The sequence below is a fragment of the Pteropus alecto genome, unplaced genomic scaffold (assembly GCF_000325575.1).
Source record: "Pteropus alecto unplaced genomic scaffold, ASM32557v1 scaffold280, whole genome shotgun sequence".
Classification (NCBI taxonomy): Eukaryota; Metazoa; Chordata; class Mammalia; order Chiroptera; family Pteropodidae; genus Pteropus; species Pteropus alecto.
Window position 1 is genome coordinate 1,397,492 of NW_006430057.1, and position 19,217 is coordinate 1,416,708.

A 19,217-nucleotide genomic window follows, 5' to 3' on the forward strand; every position below is an offset into this window, starting at 1 on the left:
TATTATCTAGCCATAACAAGAGATGAAATACTGCCATTTGCGACAACATGGATGGACCTCGAGATAATCATGCTAAGCGAAATAAGCCAGACTGAAAAATTTGAAAATCACATGATATCACTTATATGTGAGATATAAACCTAAAAGCAAAAAACGAACAGCACAAACAAACAGAGATTCATGGACATGGACTATAGACTAGTGGTTACCAGAGGGTAGGGGGTTGGGGAGCAGGGAGGAAGTAAAGGGTTAAAGGGGGTCAAATAAAGGGGTTAGGGAGAGGGTGAAGTGTGTATAGGGGATCAAATATATGGTAGCTGAAGGAAACTGGACTTTGGGTGGTAAACAGAGAATGGATTATACAGATGTCAAATTATAATGTACACCTGAAATTTATATATTTGTATTAACCAATGTTACCCCAATAAACTTAATAATAAAAAAAGAAACTACTACATGTAGTCAAGCACCATGCTAGGTACTGGCACCACAACAAGACATATAAAGTCTCTGTCCTCACAGAAATTACAGTCTAGTAGAAGAGACACATAATAAATTTCGTATTTGTATGCCTTGTTTGCATTTCTCCAAGGAGAATGACTGACCATAAAAAAATTTATGAACTTCCAAATTTTTCGTGTTTAATTTCCAGGTGAATTTAAAAGAAGTAAAACTTGCAAGAATTATGTTACTGAAATGTTCAGAAATAGATACCTGACAATCATTATGCTGTAAACAAAAAATACTCTTCATACTCATGAAAACCTCATATTGCCCATTACTAAGTCAATAAGGCTACTAAAAGGTGACTAGAAAAAATGTAGTACAAATAAAATATGAGTACCTACCAGAAGACATGGTATCCAAAACTTCAGCATCTTCGCCTTCTGATTTTTCAGAGTGCACATCCAAAGACAACATCAAACTTGGGTTTGGAGCAAAGATGGCTGATGTAACAACTGCATTATGTGCTAGAGAAAAAAATTACTTCAAGATAACTAATAACTTTGATTCTCAACATCAAGACAAGAGTTTAATATACAAAAAATACAATAGTGTATGTTACATGCAAATATATTTTAAAACTAACAAGTAACTAAGAACTATTTAAAACTCCAAAATATATTTTTTAAATGCCACATACAAGTTGAGAGATTTCATGAGTTCTCAAATTTTAGACAAGTTCTTCCTTGGTATAAAAAATTCCAACAAGTAAGATTGTAAATTGGTACAGCCACTATGGAGAAAAGTCTGGCGGTTTCTCAAAAAAATTAAAAATGGATATACCTACTGACCTAGCAATTGCATTTCTGGGTATTTATCCAAAGAAAACCAAAATAATAATTCGTAAAGATCTATGCACCCCTATGCTCATGGTAGCGCAATTTACAATAAGTAAGATATGGAAGCAACCTGAATGCTCATCAACAGATGAATGGATAAAGAAGTTATGGTTCATATATACAATGGAATATTACTTAGCCATTAAAAAAATGAAATCCTACCATTTGCAATGACATAGATGGACTTAGATGTTATTATGCTGAGTGAAATAGGACAGAGAAAGATAAATACCATATGATTTCACTTATATGCAGAATCTAAAGGACAAAAAGAATTACCAAATTGAAAACAGACTCACAAATATAGAGGACAATCTGGTGACAGTCAGAGGGGAGGGGGCTTGGGGGTCTGGGAGAAAAGGGTGAAAGGTTAAAGAAGAACAAAGTAGTAGTTGATAGACGGTCACAGCGATGGGGAGCACGGCATAAGGGAATGCAGTTAGCATTAATGTAATGGCTAGGTGGAGAGCCAGAGGAGAGAAAGAACAATTAGGGGGATCATTTTATCAACTATATAAATGTCTAATCAAGGTACTATATACTTGAAAGTAATAATGAAATAAATTTTTTAAAAAGTAAAAAAAAAAAAAAAAAATTCCAGCAAAGCCAAATACAAAGCAAAAGCAATTCAAACTGCCAAAGACTCTCTGAAATAATGTCTCTACAAATTCCCTTCTGGTACATCTCCACTTTAACTTTATTCACTAATAAAAGACACACGAAAGTAGGCATTTACTTACCTTTAATACCTTCCCAAAAGTCATTACGATCTCTCCTGACTGAAGTAAATTTGCTTAGGTCATGGTAAGTACTCCAGATATAAACATACTTATCTTCTGAGCCACTAACGAGGTAACTGAAATCATGGCTGAATTTGGGGAAGAAAGGAAAAAACAAAAACAAAAACACCTAAAACTCAAAGTTTTTTTTTTTGTTTTTTAAGATTTCCCTCTATCAGGGCTACTTTAAAATACCTAAGAAAACACCCAGGAGAGCTTGTTGAAATACAGACTCTTAGTCTCACTCCAAAGGTTCTGACCATGTAGGTTTGATGTGGGGGCCAGAAGCATTGGTATTTTCATCGAAGCTCTAGGTTACTGTGCCGTTGGTTAACCCACACTGGGAGAACTCCTCCATAAGAGATGAAAGAAAGAAGCAGAGTATTTTACCAATTAAATTATCAATTACAGTAGTTCCCCATTATCCATGGGGGATACATTCCAAGATCCCCAGTGGATGTGTGAAACCACGGACAGTACTAAACACTACATATATTGTTTTTTCCTATACATACAGTCATGAGCCACATAACGATGTTTGGTCAGCAATGTACTGCATATACAACAGTGGTCCCATAAGATTATAATGGAGCTGAAAATTTCCTTTTGTCTAGTAATGTTGTAGCTGTTGTAATGTGTTAGTGCAATGCATTACTCACGTGTGTGGTGATGCTGGTATAAACAAACCTACTGTGCTGTCAGTCATATAAAAATATAGCACACACGATTATGTATAATACCTAATACTTAAAAGTGATAATAACTAACCATGTTACTGGTTTATATATTTACTATACCACACATTTTATCGTAATTTTAGAGTGTACTCTTTCCATTTATAAAAAAAGTTTGCTATAAAACAGTATGCTGTGTTATACTAGCAGCAGCCTCTTATAAGTTTACCGAGTCTCTTGACTGCATTATTTTATCTTGTGTTTAATTAATTTCATGTTTATAAATTTAATGTAACCTAAGTGTACAGTGTGTATAAAGTCTACAGTAGTGTACAGTAATGACCTAGGCCTTCACACTCACTGACTCACACAGAGCAGCTTTCAGTCCTGCAAGCTCCACTGATGGAAGTGCCCCATACGGGTTACCATTTTTTATCCTTTATAGTGTATTTTTGCTGTACCTTTTTTATGTTTAGATACACATATACTTACCATGGTGTTACAACTGCCTACAATATTCAGTACAGTAACATGCTGCGCAGGTTTGTAGCCTAGGAGCAAGAGGTCATACCATCCGGCCTAGGTGTGTAGTGGGCTGTACCATCTAGGATTGTATAAGTGCACTCCATGATGTTCCCACAACGAGGAAATCACCTAACAATGCATTTCTCAGAATGTATCCCTAACGTTAAGAGATGCATGACTATACATAACCATGATAAAGTTTAATTCATAAATTAGGCATAGCAAGAGATTAACAACAGTAAAATGGAATAATTATAACAACATATTGTAATAAAAGTTATGTGAATGTGGTCTCCGTCACTTAAAATATCTCATTGCACTAAGCTTTTCTCTAAAAGGGAGCAGTTTGGGGCTTCTCTTTGGCACATCCGAATTGCCAGCATCGCTACTCTCGGATTTCATCATGCTACCCTGAACGGCATGCACTTTGTAACTTATAAATTAATTATTTCTAAAATTTTTCATTTACTATTTTTAAACTGTGGTTGACCATGGATAACTGAAACCTTGGAAAAAGCAGAACCACAGATTAAGGGGGAGGAAGGACTCCTGTACTGAGTAATTAAAGAAAGGAGAACTGATAAGAAAAGGGTTGAAAGAAAGAGAGCTATAAAGAAGAGGCAGGTAATTCAAGAGAGGCTCCAGACCCCTAAGAGTTCAAATAATAATGATATATAAAGGAGTAAATACAGAACACTGTACTTTAGGGTGTTAAAATGCTTTATTAGCTTCTGTACCTATAAGGAACAAGACCATGAGTGGGTTGGGTGGTAAATTCCCTCTTAAAATTCTTACATGAAAGTATAAAAGCACAAATTCTGGAGCTGGGAGTCTTCGAATCCTAGCTCTGCACCAACCAGTGTGACTTTAGGCAAATTAATTTTCTAAGTCTTGGTTTTTTCATCTGCAGAATAGGGACAATTCTAACTCTATCTACCATATAGGTGGATAAGGTAAGTATTATATGATAACATGAGATACTAGTTGTATGTAAAAGTACAAAGAAACTAAAAATATCATATAGACATAAGGCCTAGATCAATGGACAACAGGAGTAGGGGAGAAATGTTCTATCTCTTTTGGGAATTTCTCATTGCCAATTTACCTGAAACTTGCTTTGATCTGGCTGCTGCTGTTGACATAACCCTTATACTTCATGGACAGTGACAAATCTCTAAGATCATATAGTCTGATTCTGGAGTCATTTGAGGTTACCAGTATCTAAAAATAAATCAAGGGAAAAGTTAAAAATATAATCTTTTATAATCTAAGCTATAATTTTAAAAAGGGTGTATACACGTATAGAATATACCTATAGAAAAAGCAGTATCCCACAGGAAAGAGAATATATTCTTAGCCAAGATATTAAGAATTAATTTTCAGGAGTCTACATATAGTGTGGAGAGAGATGGTTTTGAATACTTAGTACCTTATTTTCTCCAGGTAAAGGCTCAATGCCGGTAATTTTTCTTCCAACCTTGTTGCGCCCTCTGGTAGATCGAACGTGTATTTGTGTGTGGTATTTCAAATGCTAAAAAGATAGCACAAATTTAAAAGAGATCAGAATTAGAAGGAACCTCAAAGATCATCTAATCCAACTCACAGACAGCCACGGTATTATTTGCCACATTTTAGATAAGGCAGTTAAAGTGCAGAAAGGATATATCAACTTATCTAAAACCACAAAAATGTTTTACTAAGTATTCAATTATGTAATTTACACAAGATAGTCATTTACCTCTGTATCATAGAAAATACATCTGCCATCGTATGTCCCAATCACTGCATATTTGCCATTCTGACAGAAATTTGCAGCTGTTATCAATTTTGTTTGACCATCTACTTCATTCCACAAAGCCACTTTTTTGTCAGGTATGTTCCAAAGGCGGAGCTTTCCATCCAATGATCCACTTAGAAAATACCTGTCATCCTAAAAATGTGACAAAAGAGAAAGCTCTCTTACTACATCAAGAAAAACTCATTAACAAATCAACACATTAAGCTTATTAGAAATGTTTAAAATATGCAGACCTCATTTAAAAGAGTATTAAAGTATTCTTCAAGTAAGCATTATTTTAGTCACTAAAAATAGCAATTAGAAACCTCAGGATTCGTTTTGGGGGAATGACATTCTGATTAGTTTATCATATCCTTAAACTGCTTTTCCCAAACTATGGATGTCAATGGAGAATGTGTTGGACTGCATATTGTGTAGGAGAAGGGTTCTGTGATCAAATAAGTTTGAGAAATTCTGGGTTACAGAAAATTAAACAAGATTTTCAGTTAACATGCATTCTGTACCTCCAAAAAAGGGATAAAGCAGGTAGTGTTTACCAGCTCGTTTAACCGCTGACTTTGATTTTTTTTGTGGAGAGTTAGTAAGGGGTCAGATGTAGAATTACATCTAGCAGGGCTAGAACCTCTGAGGAACATGCTTTGGGAAAAACCATCCTATAATGATGCATTTGTCCATAGCCTTCTCTGGGACACATGTAACAGGTGGATAAAAGAGTAATGCCAGTTAGTCTACAGAACTAGTCAATTTTTGGAACTCTGACATCATGTCAGCAGAGACTTGCTTCACTAATCAAATTCTCAAATTTTCAATCTCAAACCAGGGGTTCTTAATTGGGGGCAATCTGGCCCCATAAGGGACATCTAGCAATGTCTGGAGACATTTTTGATGGTCACAACTGGGAGGTGGGGTGCTACTGACATCTAGTGGGTAAGAGGCCAGGGATGTTAAACATCCTACAATGCACAGGACAGCCTTCTCTTTCTTGGTGACAGAATTATCCAGCCCAAAATGTCAATAGTGCCAAGGCTGAAAAACTCTGTTCTAAACTAAATCAGGCCTACCACTAAGCTGGTCTAATTTTTGGTAACATAAGAATTAAAGATAAAATAATTGGGATGCCACAACCAGGAAGAGTCTCTTCTTTGCTCAAGATTATTCTTCTTATCCACCCCTGAAGCCTGTCAAGGATAAATCTTCACAGGATGGGTATTTTATGGCTATGGTAATGTAGGCTTGACTCAATGTTTATCAGCAGAAAAGTTAAACAAGCAAAAATATTTCATCTTGGTCTTAGAATTTATAATTTTATTTATATACATACATACATAAAGTGTGTATATATTTCTATTTTGCTATTTCTTTTACAACTCTGTCATCTTCCTTCCAGATAACATTTAATAGTCACATTTTCTAAATGTCAATATCACCTCATTCTTCCCTAGACCCTTTTAAAAACTCTCTGGAGAATTTTTAGAAATAAGGCTTTTCAGTTTCCAAAATAAAACCAAATAGAAGTATAGAAAAATTACCGACTAAACAGAACTCTTAATAATAATGTACTTCACAGATAACTATCACCACCTTTCTCTTTTGACTCTGATACATTATAGTCAAAATAGAGGTAGAAGTTACCAGAGGGTGTGGGGGAGGAGGGAAGTAGATGGGGTAAAAGGGGGTCAAATATGTGATGACATTAAATTTTTTAAAACTAAAAAAGAAAAAGAGGTAGAGGTAAGGATTTTGCTCACAGTTACTAACAGTGGCAAATCCTTCCTTTTACTGCAATCTGGGGTGACAGGTACGGGTGTTACTGAGAAAGAAGCCTTGAAAGGCTTGATGGTTAAAACTGATAAGGTATTAACATAGATTAAACATTTTTAATTTTCAAAAGTTCTTAACCAAGTCTTCTAAGGGTTCAGAATGATTGCTGCAAAAAAAAGGGAGAGTAATTACATTGAGGAGGGGAAAAGGTGATTGTTCTCTCTTACTCTAAGGAAAAAGAGGAAGAAATGTGAATATAATTGAAACATTTCATTAAAAAGACATGTTAAACATAGAGAAAAGGACATGATTGGAAGTGTAATCATACATCAACTAGGGTCAGCTTAAGTCCTCCACATATTGCAACCTAGCCAGTGGACTAGAACCGACATGTGACTTCCCTGTACTTATAATTGCAAACAACTAAAACTAACTTAGCCTTATGCATTTGGTGGCTCTATCCTACAAGGACATAAGATAGGTCTGAAATTCCATGATAGTACACTTTTCTCCTTTGGTAGAAATCATATGACATACTTTCTTTCCAGACAAAAGATATTAAAGGATTTTCTACATTGAAAATGAATAAGAAGGGATCTCAAGATTAACAATGTTTCCAGACATTAAATAGGAATTCAGCATTATCTTGTAATACATTTTGGTCTTTGCCTCTTTCAAAAGTTTCTTCTTTGTCTCTTCCCCTTCCCAACCCTTCCAGAACAATTCCTGTCTATATGCTTACCTTTCTCATTTATCCACCTGCTGTCTTCTCTTTTTTCACCATCTCCAATATCTCATATCTTTAATAGGATACTTTATTTATACCCTGTATATCTTTTTAAAGATTTGGGATGACTTTTCACTGTTATATTTAGAATACAACATTTCTAGTTCTTCTAAGGCAGATTAGCAGAATATTTATTTCCTTTCTTATTTTTAAAGCAAAATGAAAGACTAAATTAAGCTGTCTTTAACTATATGGCTGTTAATTTTTTCTGTAGTCCAATTACCCTCCAGAGAAATCTGATTCCCTCATCTTCTTTATAGTATGACAAAAAATATACAAATAATTACTTACTCTTGGGTGGAAAGCTATGGCAGTGACAAAATCTATATGCTGAAAACAGCAAAGGCATTCTCTTCTGGAAATATGCCATAACCTGACTGTTTTATCCATCGAAGAAGAAAGCAGAAAGTAGTTCTATGGAAAAATTATCATTGATTATTTTATCACCATATAAAAAACTACTTATACAATAAAAGTGAACTTTTGGTTTTACATACCTCAATAGTTTTGTTACTAGTATTGTTATATGCCTCATCAGGAAGAGCAAAAGATTATCTAATTCACTTGGAAGATCTCATTTTTTTCTGAAACAGTTAAACAGCATATTTCTTTCATTCTAAGACTTTTTCACATTACCTATTTTGGAATTAGAATGAATCTTATAGTCTATGTCAACAGAAATCTGCCAGGCACCAACAGAAGACTAAGGTGTGCGTAGTGGTTATAACCTGCATATACTGGAACTTAGCTATGAATATGAATATAAGCCATCTGTTCATTTGACTGTCACTTCAGATATTTTCATATTGACAACACTGGTAAATTTTAACTCACATGGATTCCCTAACTGTCACTTAAAACAGCTTAAAAAAGATTACCCTATAATGCAGCATAGAAATGAAAAGTTATTGTGCACCTGTCACACTGTAGGCAAGAAAATTAGAGAATAGAACTTGTCAAATCTCTTGGAATAGATCATAGAATTTTCAAAGGTGGAAGAACATACTATAACTGACTTAGGCATTGTGTGATGGCCCATCACCCAGGAACCAAATGTCTATCTGCCAAAAGCATCCAGCTGGCAGGAGCTCTTTAATTTCTAAGTGGAATCTTTTTAAAGAAGAACTATGAGATATACTGAAGTAGGAAACCCAAATGAGACCCTAATATTCTTTGGTATGTGTAAACGTGCTAAACAAATTGAAGGAGTGATTACACTGATCGAGTACTTACAATGTGTTAAACATTGTTCTCAGGACTAAAAAACAACCCTCTGAGGTAGGTATATTATTATGCCATTCTACAAATGAGAACACTAAGGAAGAGAGATAAATAATTTGTCTAAGACTACACAGCTTGTCAGTGGCAGAGTGGGTAGTCTGGATTCTTGGTTAGGCTCTAACCACTACACATTCTGCAGAGTGCTTAAGTAGAACACATGTTATGGAAAACAACAGGATGTTTTGTCATTTACTTAAAGCAATAAAATAATCTTATATTTTTAAATATAAAAAGATAGCATAAATAATGATTTGTAAATATAACTGTACTGATACATATATGCTATGTGGGCTAGTTTAGAAAATATACATTTTATGTGGTATATCCGATTTTAAATAGATGGTGTACCTCACAATTAAAAAACAATTTTGAAAAGTGAAAAAAAAAATTGAAATATTTTAAAAAGCAAAAAACAGAAAAAAAACGCACAATTTTAAAAGATTTACAATAACTTTTGAAATATCTGATAACAATTATTTTTATTTTCAAGATCTACTCAGTTCCAGAAAAGTTTCGAAGAGTATGTGCAGTTTTCTTTACATTTCCTATTGATTAATCACAACTATTTAAAAACTAAATCTATGGTTTGCTGTTCATTAAAACTAACTTTATTTGATTCTTGCAATAGTCCATTGCTTTAAGCATATGAAAGAAATTTAAAGACATCCCTAAAAGTGAAGATGCTGAAGACATGTTAAGATTTGTTCTAACATGCCAAGAGATTTCTGTTGAATAAATACTTATTAAATACGCGAAATTAAATAGTTTTCTTAAACTAAGCATGATCTTGGGAGTCAAAGAAATTATATTCAAATTTAAGTTCCAACAACAAGTAGTTTTGTGATCTTGGACGGGTCAGAGGCCCAGTCTTCTAATCTACAAAATGAAAGATCATCTATCTCACAGGGTTATTACTGTAAGAATTAACAAGGCAATTCTTGTTACCTGGTACAAAATAAGTCTTTGACAAACAGAAAACCCACTATGAACATCCATTGTGTTAGATACTGAAGAGAAACGATAGTAAAATAAGATCTGGTCCCTACTTCAAGAAAGGGACTTAGAATCTTGCTGCAAACAAGACCTAGCAATGTACATAGGTCAACAGTTAAGTAAAAAAGAGTTTAAGTAAAAGTATACAGATAGATGAGGGCCTTAAGAACAAAAACAGGTTTCCTGGAGAGGAAATTCCACCTTAAGACTCCAGTGTGACTCCAGCCCTACAGATTTCAAATTTGCCCACCCGCCCCCAATTATGTGAGCCAATTCCCTAAAATAAACTTTCTTATGTATGTATATCCTCTTGGTTCTGTTACTCTGGAGAACCTGACTGATACAGTGGTCAATGGAGATCTAATTTCTTTCAGTTAGTGTGATATTTCAGAAAAATATTGGTTTGCTTTAAGAAAGTAAAATAAGTGCAAGATACCTAATTATGTGTTTTGTACTTCTTGTTCCGGATGAATATGATTATCAAATTAAGGACACTTTAAATTTCCATCTTCTGACAACTCAGTGAGATTTCACACAGGGTGGGGAAGGAATACAAAGACACAATTAGGGCTCTGTTGAAAACCAGATTACCAGGTGAGGCCCGAGCTTGTTCCAGAAGTTTAGAGAAAGACATTATGACAGATGGGTTATGAAAAGCATCCAAAACATGTAAATAAGTATGACAGGAGCAGCAATTCATAAGTAGAGTGATTCAAAGCTGGAGCTCAGAGAAAGCTTGACTAGCAGTATTTTTGTGGTTCATGAGGTTCTCCCAACATAGTTAAAATATATGGGCATCGCCGGTATCACTGATAATATTTTGTTAACTCAGTTGACATTTCAATTTAAGGCTTTTAAATATTACTCCTTCCCCCCGAATTCTAACATATTTTAGATTCTGCTTACTGACAAATTTTAATACAAAGAAAGTGTAAGGTATGCAAAAATTCCAAAAACTGTTTCTTACTTCAAAAACCTTAAATCAAATTTAAAATCTCTAAGTTTCACAAAACTGCGGAAATATTTCATCAGTGGCAAAACAGCCCCTCTACTTCTGAAATAATTTTGCTCTAAGAGAAAAAACAATCACAAAATGAAGACTTAGCATTGATTTGTAGAATATAATTGTTAAACTTAAATTGATAATTTCATGAAGGTAGTAGATTAGCCCCAAAGCAGTCTTGGTAAGATAGATCGGACTTCATCTTTGTAGTTGAAGTCACATCTATTTTGCTGAGGATACTTTGCAAAATTACTTTATAAAAGAGGCAAAAGGTAGAGTACACAGACAGATACAGATAGAAGCTATTAAGTAATATAAAGTAAACATTTTTATTAGCCTGACATTTCTTTTTTAACTTTGATTAAGTTGTAGATAACTCCCACAAAGTATCTATGAACGTTCACTCAACAGTGTGACAATCGTACATATAAAACATTTGTTTTTATCCTAAAGTCATAGTTACATAGAATTAATACACAATTCAAATATGAATTTCTTACTTTAGACCACGAAAGATCAAGGAGATCGGCAGTATGTCCTTTATATTTGCAAAATGGCCGTTGTCGAAAAGGTGCATTTTTATCATCAGGGTCTTCATCAGCTCCACTGCATACCTATTTAGACAAAGACAAATGTTAAAATTAGCAAAACAAAAGCCTCATACTCTTTTCACCCCATCTGCTCTCTCATCATTGTGTAATGATGACTGAAATCTTGACCAACCAAAAACAAACTCCTATTTATGCTTAATCTACTCATCACTCCTTCACTTCCTTGACCTATAAAACAAACTAGTGTCATCCCTGAAGACAGTGTGCCACCAATCTTTTCCTTTCCTAACAGAGCCTCCACTTTGTCCTTTTCTGAGCATCCATTCCTTCAGGAGAGGCAGGAGCCAGCACAAGGGAGTGATCATAAGCTGATCAAGACGAGCCCATTCTCTTTCCCAATGATTAGTTTAGGCATGTGCATGTGCTACAATTTTTATCAATGAGACATGAAGGAGAGTTTATTGGGGTGGGAGGGAACAGGGAAGGCTCTAGAAAGATTTCCTCATTTTTAAAAAGGGTCATATCCAAAGGGATTTTCCTCTTTCCTATCTCTGAACATTGTAATCTGCATGTGACACCTGAGAGTGCAGCAACCACTGTAGGACCGTGAGGGGAATCAACTCAAGAGAACGACAGATAAAGAATGGCAAAGCAAGAGGATGGTAGGACCCTGTGTTCGTGATGACGCTACCGAGCTGCTGAATTAGCTAACCCTGGAACCACCTTACCTCCAGACTTGTATCCTCATTGTTTAAGCCATTTTCGGTTAGATTTCTGTTATTTGAAGTCAAAAGCATCCTGACAGAGATAGGTAGAAAATAATGCCATTCTTGTGTGCTGTGCATTTAGTTTACAACATGCTTTTGTATTCATTATCTGAATGAATCCGAACAACTCTGTGACGTAGGTATTAATATTACAAAGATAAAGAAATTAAGAAAAAAACTGAGGCTCAAAGAGGTTAAAATAACATATTAAAGGTCACACAGCCACCTGTAAACAGTAGAACCAAGGCAGAAATGCAAGTCGTCTAACTTCAAGTTCAGAGATTGTTTCTTGAATGTTTTAGAGGATGTAGCACGAACAAAAATATGGAGTGTTAGCTAAGCCTTGCATATTTAGAGAAGGGTAGGTAGGATGATGAGGATGAAGAAAAAAGTATATGGAGATATAGTAGGGGATTAAGATGGAAAGGCACTTTGAGATCAAATCATAAAGAGCCTTGAATTTGTGGCTTAAAAGTTCAGACATTCTAATGCAATGGAGAGACAACACGGGTTTCTGAAAAGAAAACTAACATGATCTGACCAGTGCTTTACAAAGAGAACACTGGGCAACAGTGTAGAAGGTGATTTGGAGAGAGAAAGTGGAGGCAGAAGGAGCAGTCGGTAAGTTTAAGTTAGAATAATGAAGGCCTGAACTAGGTCAGTGGCCATGGGGATAGACTAAAAACTGCCACTATTATTTGTATAGGACTTTACGGTTTATAAAAACATCTTCACATCCACTGTGGAGACGAACCAGCAACACAAATGCCCTGACCTTTTGCCAAGCACTACTAATCCTAGATCACCATAGCTACTTCTTCTAATTTTGCTGCCAGTCCAGTGGACACTGCTGGAAGACATGACACTAAACAGGCCTGCCCCATATGATCAAATTCAGCCTTTTCTTTAATAATCATTTACATTTCATTAACTCCTTAGCATATTTCCTCTAATAGTGATTCTAGATCTTTTTTTCCTCTTTAAATATCCATTTTCTTCTCTTTCTACTCTACCTTACTTTCCAAAATACTTAATGTTTTTCTAATTATAAAGTCAGTGTAGACAATTCAGAAAACATAGAAAGTAGAAAAACTAAAATTAAAACCACTCATAATCTGCTAACATTTTGACCATCTTCAATGTTTCATTTTAAAAAAATATACTTGAAATCATATTATACACATGTATCTTCCTTTTTATTATATCGTGAGTGTTTTCTGTATTTCACTCTTTGAAAACATTTACTAGCTGTAAAGGACATGCCATAATTTAGTCATTCTCTAAGATGCTGGTCATTCAGACATTTCCAATTTTTTTACTAATATAAACAGCAATTTAATGACTATTCTGGAACATGACTCTTTATCCCTATTTGATTATTTTTTTTTATCCTAATATAAAGGTATTACTGGATCAAAAGGTTTAAACCTGAGACTTCTATAGTATCCTCTGTTGTTTATTTTAATAAAAGCAGGTAAGTTAATTAAAATTTTTTTTAGAAAAGTGTAAGGAATCAAATAAAAATGACCTAAAATCCTACTACTTAGAGATAACTACTAGTAATAATTTAGTGTATTTCCTTTAAGTATTTTTTATCTATAAACATTTATAGATATTTTTATTCAAAATTGGGATAAAACTGTATCCAATTTTCCATTCTGCTTTTCGCATGTTGAATTTTATTTTGAATATTTTTTAATGTCAAATAGATTTTGAAACCAATCTAAGGACAGAATAATATTCTACTGTACAGATTATACCATGGTTGTTATTTTCCAACAGTTAAAAATTTAGCCTGTTCAAATTTTAGCTATTATGAGAACACTAAGATGAAAATCCTTTTACTTACACCTTTGGGCATATCTGATTATTTCTTTATAATAGTTTTTTAAAGGTAGAATTACTAAAAAAAAGTTGTATATTTTATCTAATTTATATCTCTTTAATTAGATATCTATATCTAGAGATATTTATATCTCTATAGAAATATATATATTTATGTAAACATAATATATATAAAACTTTATTATGGACAGTTTAAACATACTCAGAAGTAGAATAATATAGTAATTAGTATACTGACCCTCATGCACCCATCATCTGCTTTAATGAACATCAACATTTTACTCATCTTTTTTTTTTTAATCAATCCTCCTACTTTTATATATCTGCTTACTTTTGCTGGACCATGTAAAACAAGTCTTGAACACCATCGATTTTATCAGTAAATACTCTACCTGTATCTCTAACTAATAAGCCCTCTTTTAAATATAACTATCATGCCATTATCACACCTAAAATACAATTTGTATCATCTAACATCTAATTCATACTCAAATATCCTGATTATCTAAAAATGTCATTTTAAAGTTAGACTGCTATGAAAACCTGTAAGCCTTTTGATATTTATTAGCACTTCCCAGATACTGTGTTAGTTACCTGAGATACCAAAATAAATGATATTTCTTATCTTATAATCTATTCTCAGTATTTAAAAGCCAGAAGGAGTCTTTTATATGCCAGATTATGCCGTTCTCTGTTCAAAAACCTTCCATTATCTTCCGTCTTTCTTAGAATAATAGCCAAAGTCATTACAATGGCCTACATGTTAAGACTGCCCCATGCACACCTCTGTGACTTAATTTTCTATTACTCTCCCTGTCACTCATTGGCTCCAGCTACCAGTGCCTCAATGCTGTTTTTTTTGAATACACCAGAACTCCTGCCTTATAGCAGTTCCACTTGCTGTTCACTCAACTTGGAACACTCTTCTTCAGATAGCCATAATGATCACTGCCTCACCTCCTTCGGATTTTGCTCAAATGACAACCTCTTGGTGAAGCTTTGCTTGTCTTATTTACCCTGTCACTCCACTCTATCTGCTTTATTTTGTCCATGAAATTTATCATCTTCTAACATATTACAAAATTTATTTATTTTGTTTCTCTGTCTCCAACCACTAGAATTTAAACTTCATAACAATAGATATTTGCGTCTTTTGTTCACTACTATTTCCCCAATTCCTAGAGCAGTGATTAATACATGGTAGGCACTCAATAAATGTCTGTGGACTAAATGAATACATAGTGCCAGATCTTAAGATGCCAACTAGTGGAGCATAACAGTTAGAGCATAAGCTCTAGAGACAGATGAGAGCTGCATTCTATTTCTCACACTATCAACTGTGTGGAATTGGTGAGTGACTTAACATCTCTAAGCCTTCTTTTCTTCATCAGTAAAATAGAGTTCTTAATAGTATCTCACAACAGCATCAGGACTGTTGTGGGGTTAAATGAGATAAGACGTGACATGCACTTAGCAAAGTACATGACACATAGTAAGGGCACATAAAATGTTAGCTGTTGTTACATAAATTGGTATAGTATAGTAAGAGCTTTTAACAGAAATATGGGTGAAGTACCATGGAAACAATGAGAGAGCATATCAGTAAGTATGCATTAAGTGAAGCAAAGAAGGCTTCAGCAAGAAGACCTGAGTCTGAAAATGAATTTTCCAGGCAAAGGGGAATAGCATATGTAAATACATAGGACCCACAAAGGGTCTGACATTTTTGTTGGGGCAAAAATGAACAACTGAGTGGCTCAGACCATAAGGTTTGTGAGAAAGAAGGGTGGTAAATAACAATGAGAGTTGAGGTCAGGCTGATCTCTGAAAGGCTGAGTCAAGCTAAGGAATCTGAACTTGATTCAATAGGAAAAAAAAGAGCCAAGAGGAGTGCTTAAACAAGAGAGTAACACGATCAGATTTGTTTTTATAGGAAAGTAATTCTGCTGGTATTGTGGATGAAAGACTGGAATCTGGGAAAAGAGCTCTAATGGTCCAGGTAAGAGAAAAAGCCTGGATTACAGTAGTGGAAATTAAAGGAATGGCCAGATTCCAAAGACATTTCTGAGATTAAGTGGGCAGGATGTAGTAAATGAGCAGACATTGAACAGAGAAGAGAGTAAAAAGTGGTAATAGTTTCTAACTCAGGAGATGGTATGGATGTTAATGAACTGATATCAAGTATACTGTCAAAGGAGTGGTTTTATTGGGAAAATGATACATAATTCTGTTTTGGACATATATTATCATTGTTGATGCCTGTCTTCCCCCATGCATAGGTCCTTGGCATGGGCTGTCCACTACGTCTTTATATTTTCAGTGCTTAAGACATTGTAGACATTTACTAACTGTTTGTTGACTAAACCAAGTCTAAACCAATACATATTTTTAATAAAATGCTGCATATGTAGAATTTCATAAAAATTAGCTTTTATTCTTTACAGTTAATTCCCTTCATCCAAGCTTTTGATTCTAATGATCTTGAGGGGGATCAGAATGTCACCCCAAAACATGCTCTTTTGCATAAGGATTATTTTGAGCTGAAGACAACTTCGAAGAAACAGACACAAGAAAAAGTCTCTGCCCTCCATGCTTCTATCCAAAAGCAGAGCATAAAATTCCCTTTATCAAGGTGTCTTCCATTCATCTCTCATTTACTAGGAAGAAGAAAGTGAATTTTATTTCTGGAGACAGCATGAGTCTACATATACAGGACTTTACTAAATAACCCTTATCTTCCATTAGTTTCTTCCAATATATTTACTTTCCCACAATTTAATGGCCCTAAAAATCCTAAATCCCTTTTTGTTTGTCTTGTCACATCTCTACAAACTTATTGCTCTTTGTTAAAATGATGTATAAGCCCCTGGATCAAACTGTTTCTTTGGGTCTTCCCTATTTTTCTATATGCATATGTGATAAAGCATTTCTCCCATTAATCTGTCCTGTGTCAGGTTATTTTGTAGATTCCAGCTGTAGAACCTAAGAGGGCAGAAAAAATTTTTTCCTCCCCTACAATCTACTCTCAAAATTGTAAGCAGCAGTTAAGTGCTATAACACTCTGACTGATGTTCTACTAATTAAGCACACCAAAGAGATTTACCCCCCAAAAGTATTAATTTTAGGTAAACTGCATACTTACAACTTCTAGCGTCAAGAAGAAATTTCATAATTCCTTAGCATAATGGAGCAAACTAAGCATGCCTCTCTTCTTTTCTTTCTTATGTTTATTGAGCTACTTTTGGAAATCAACAGAAACAGAGCGTAATTCTAAGGCTGACATGACCAATGAGAAGGTGAGTAATCTGGTGTGCGTCACTCTGTATGCCTAATTATACAACAGGTACTTTCAGGTATTCTATTCTACACGGATGCTAAGAAGACAAAAGTGAGAACTTAGTTCAAAAGAGATGTATCACTATCATGAGAAAACAGAAAAAAGAACACACATACAAGGAACATGAACTCCATTGTGCTTACTGTGCGCCTCACTGCACTTAGCACTAAGTTCAAAGGTAATACCAGATACTGAACTCCAAAGGCATATGAAATAGAGGCCTCTTTAAACTATCCCCTCAAATAGAATGACAGAAGTGAAAGAAACTCTACACAATCTTTTCCTGAAAACAATAGATATAAGCAATATTCAAAACTCCAGAAAAAAAAAAAAAAAAAACCTTAGTACTCAGAAGGCCACTACATTTTGTGTCAAAGACTACTATGTTCCTCATTTAAAATGTCTTGTTTTCTATGAGAGGTGAACACACAGTGTAAATATATATATGCCTTACTGTTGAATTGTATACCTAAAACTTACTGGATTTTGTTAACCGATGTCACCATAAAAAATAAAAAATTAAGAATTAAAAAAAATTTAAAAAAATAAAAAAATAAAAGGTCTTGTATTCAAACAACATCGGGAGTTACTTAGGTTTTGTTGGCGAGGGGGCATGGATGCAAGTAGTTAAGAATTTATAAGTAGGATTATTGGAATCAGCATAATACAAGATGGTATAAATAGTCCCTATTTTTAATAGTAACCAATGCCTGGAAACTTTATGGTGAATTAAACTAATAGAAGCAAACCCTTTTCTTTAAAGCAAAGCAGTTAAAATTCTCTCTGCTACATTAACCAGTGAAGGCTTTCTAGAGAAAGTAGGCTTTGAAGAATGGGCAAGCTCGGAATAAAACGAAGGGAGATTGCAGGCATCCAGATAAGGAAAATAGGAATAAAGGCACAGGAACAGGAATTCGACACTGATTCAGGCCTACCACAGCCAGGCATGGGTTAGCTTCCAAAGATACTAAAATCTGTGAAGAATAGTTCTTTGCCTTAAATCAGCCCTGAGCCTAGCCAGTGAGACAAACTGCCAAGGAAGATGTGTTAAGTAATTTCAGTGTCAAAGTATATATGACATACTGTCAGAACACAAATGAGAAACAATTTTGCCTGCTTGATTCAGGGAAAATAAGAGAGATAAGATATTTGAGCTGAATCTTGAAAGATGAGTAGGGCTTTGCCCTGTGAACAAAGGGGATAGGTAAGGTATTCCTGGAAAAGTGAACAGCATGGGCAAAGACATGGCATGGCAAATAGGATGCATAGTCTCTAGGGAATAAGAGTTGATTTAAAAAGGTAATATCAGTAAGGACCTAATTCTGTAGGTGACAAGGAGCCATCAGATTTTAAGCGACAAAAATAGCACAGTCAGATCTGAATTAAAAAAAAAAAAGCTGCTGGAAGTATAGAAAATGAATTGGGTAGAGATTTAGGGACAGAAAAACCAATTAGGAGGCTACAGCAAACATTTAAATGAGTGTTGAGGGCCTAGGTGAAGCAAGTGACAACAGGGGATGAGAGGACAGATTCCATGAGCAGTTGTAGGTGGAGGCAGTAGATGGATATTTGTAACTAATTTGATATGTGGGTAAGGAAGGAAAAGTAATAGAATGTTTCTGACTGAGTTAAAAAGGTAACTTATGGATGTTGATGTCATTAAAGAAGGTTCAAAAGAGAGGAGAAGCAGGTGGATTGTGGGCAGATAATAAAGATATTTCCATGAATGACCATTAACATCTATCCCATTACTCAAGGCAGACACCTGGGAAT

At 34.6% G+C, this 19,217-nt stretch overlaps 1 protein-coding gene across 4 annotated transcripts in view; it reads right to left on the reverse strand.

Annotated features, from left to right (window-relative positions):
• The window catches only part of WDR44 (WD repeat domain 44), a 128,419-nt gene that overhangs the window by 52,725 nt on the left and 56,477 nt on the right, over positions 1 to 19,217 (reverse strand). For 3 of the 4 annotated variants that reach the window (XM_025046161.1, XM_006904710.3, XM_025046157.1), the window contains 7 exons: positions 11,445 to 11,558; positions 7,959 to 8,081; positions 5,060 to 5,251; positions 4,751 to 4,852; positions 4,427 to 4,542; positions 2,084 to 2,211; positions 849 to 971 (listed from right to left, as the gene is read on the reverse strand). In XM_025046161.1, coding sequence (XP_024901929.1) covers positions 849 to 971; positions 2,084 to 2,211; positions 4,427 to 4,542; positions 4,751 to 4,852; positions 5,060 to 5,251; positions 7,959 to 8,081; positions 11,445 to 11,558 — 898 coding nt within the window. Of the gene's footprint in view, positions 1 to 848; positions 972 to 2,083; positions 2,212 to 4,426; positions 4,543 to 4,750; positions 4,853 to 5,059; positions 5,252 to 7,958; positions 8,082 to 11,444; positions 11,559 to 19,217 lie in introns of those variants that run through there. The other variant, XM_025046166.1, reaches the window with a different exon arrangement.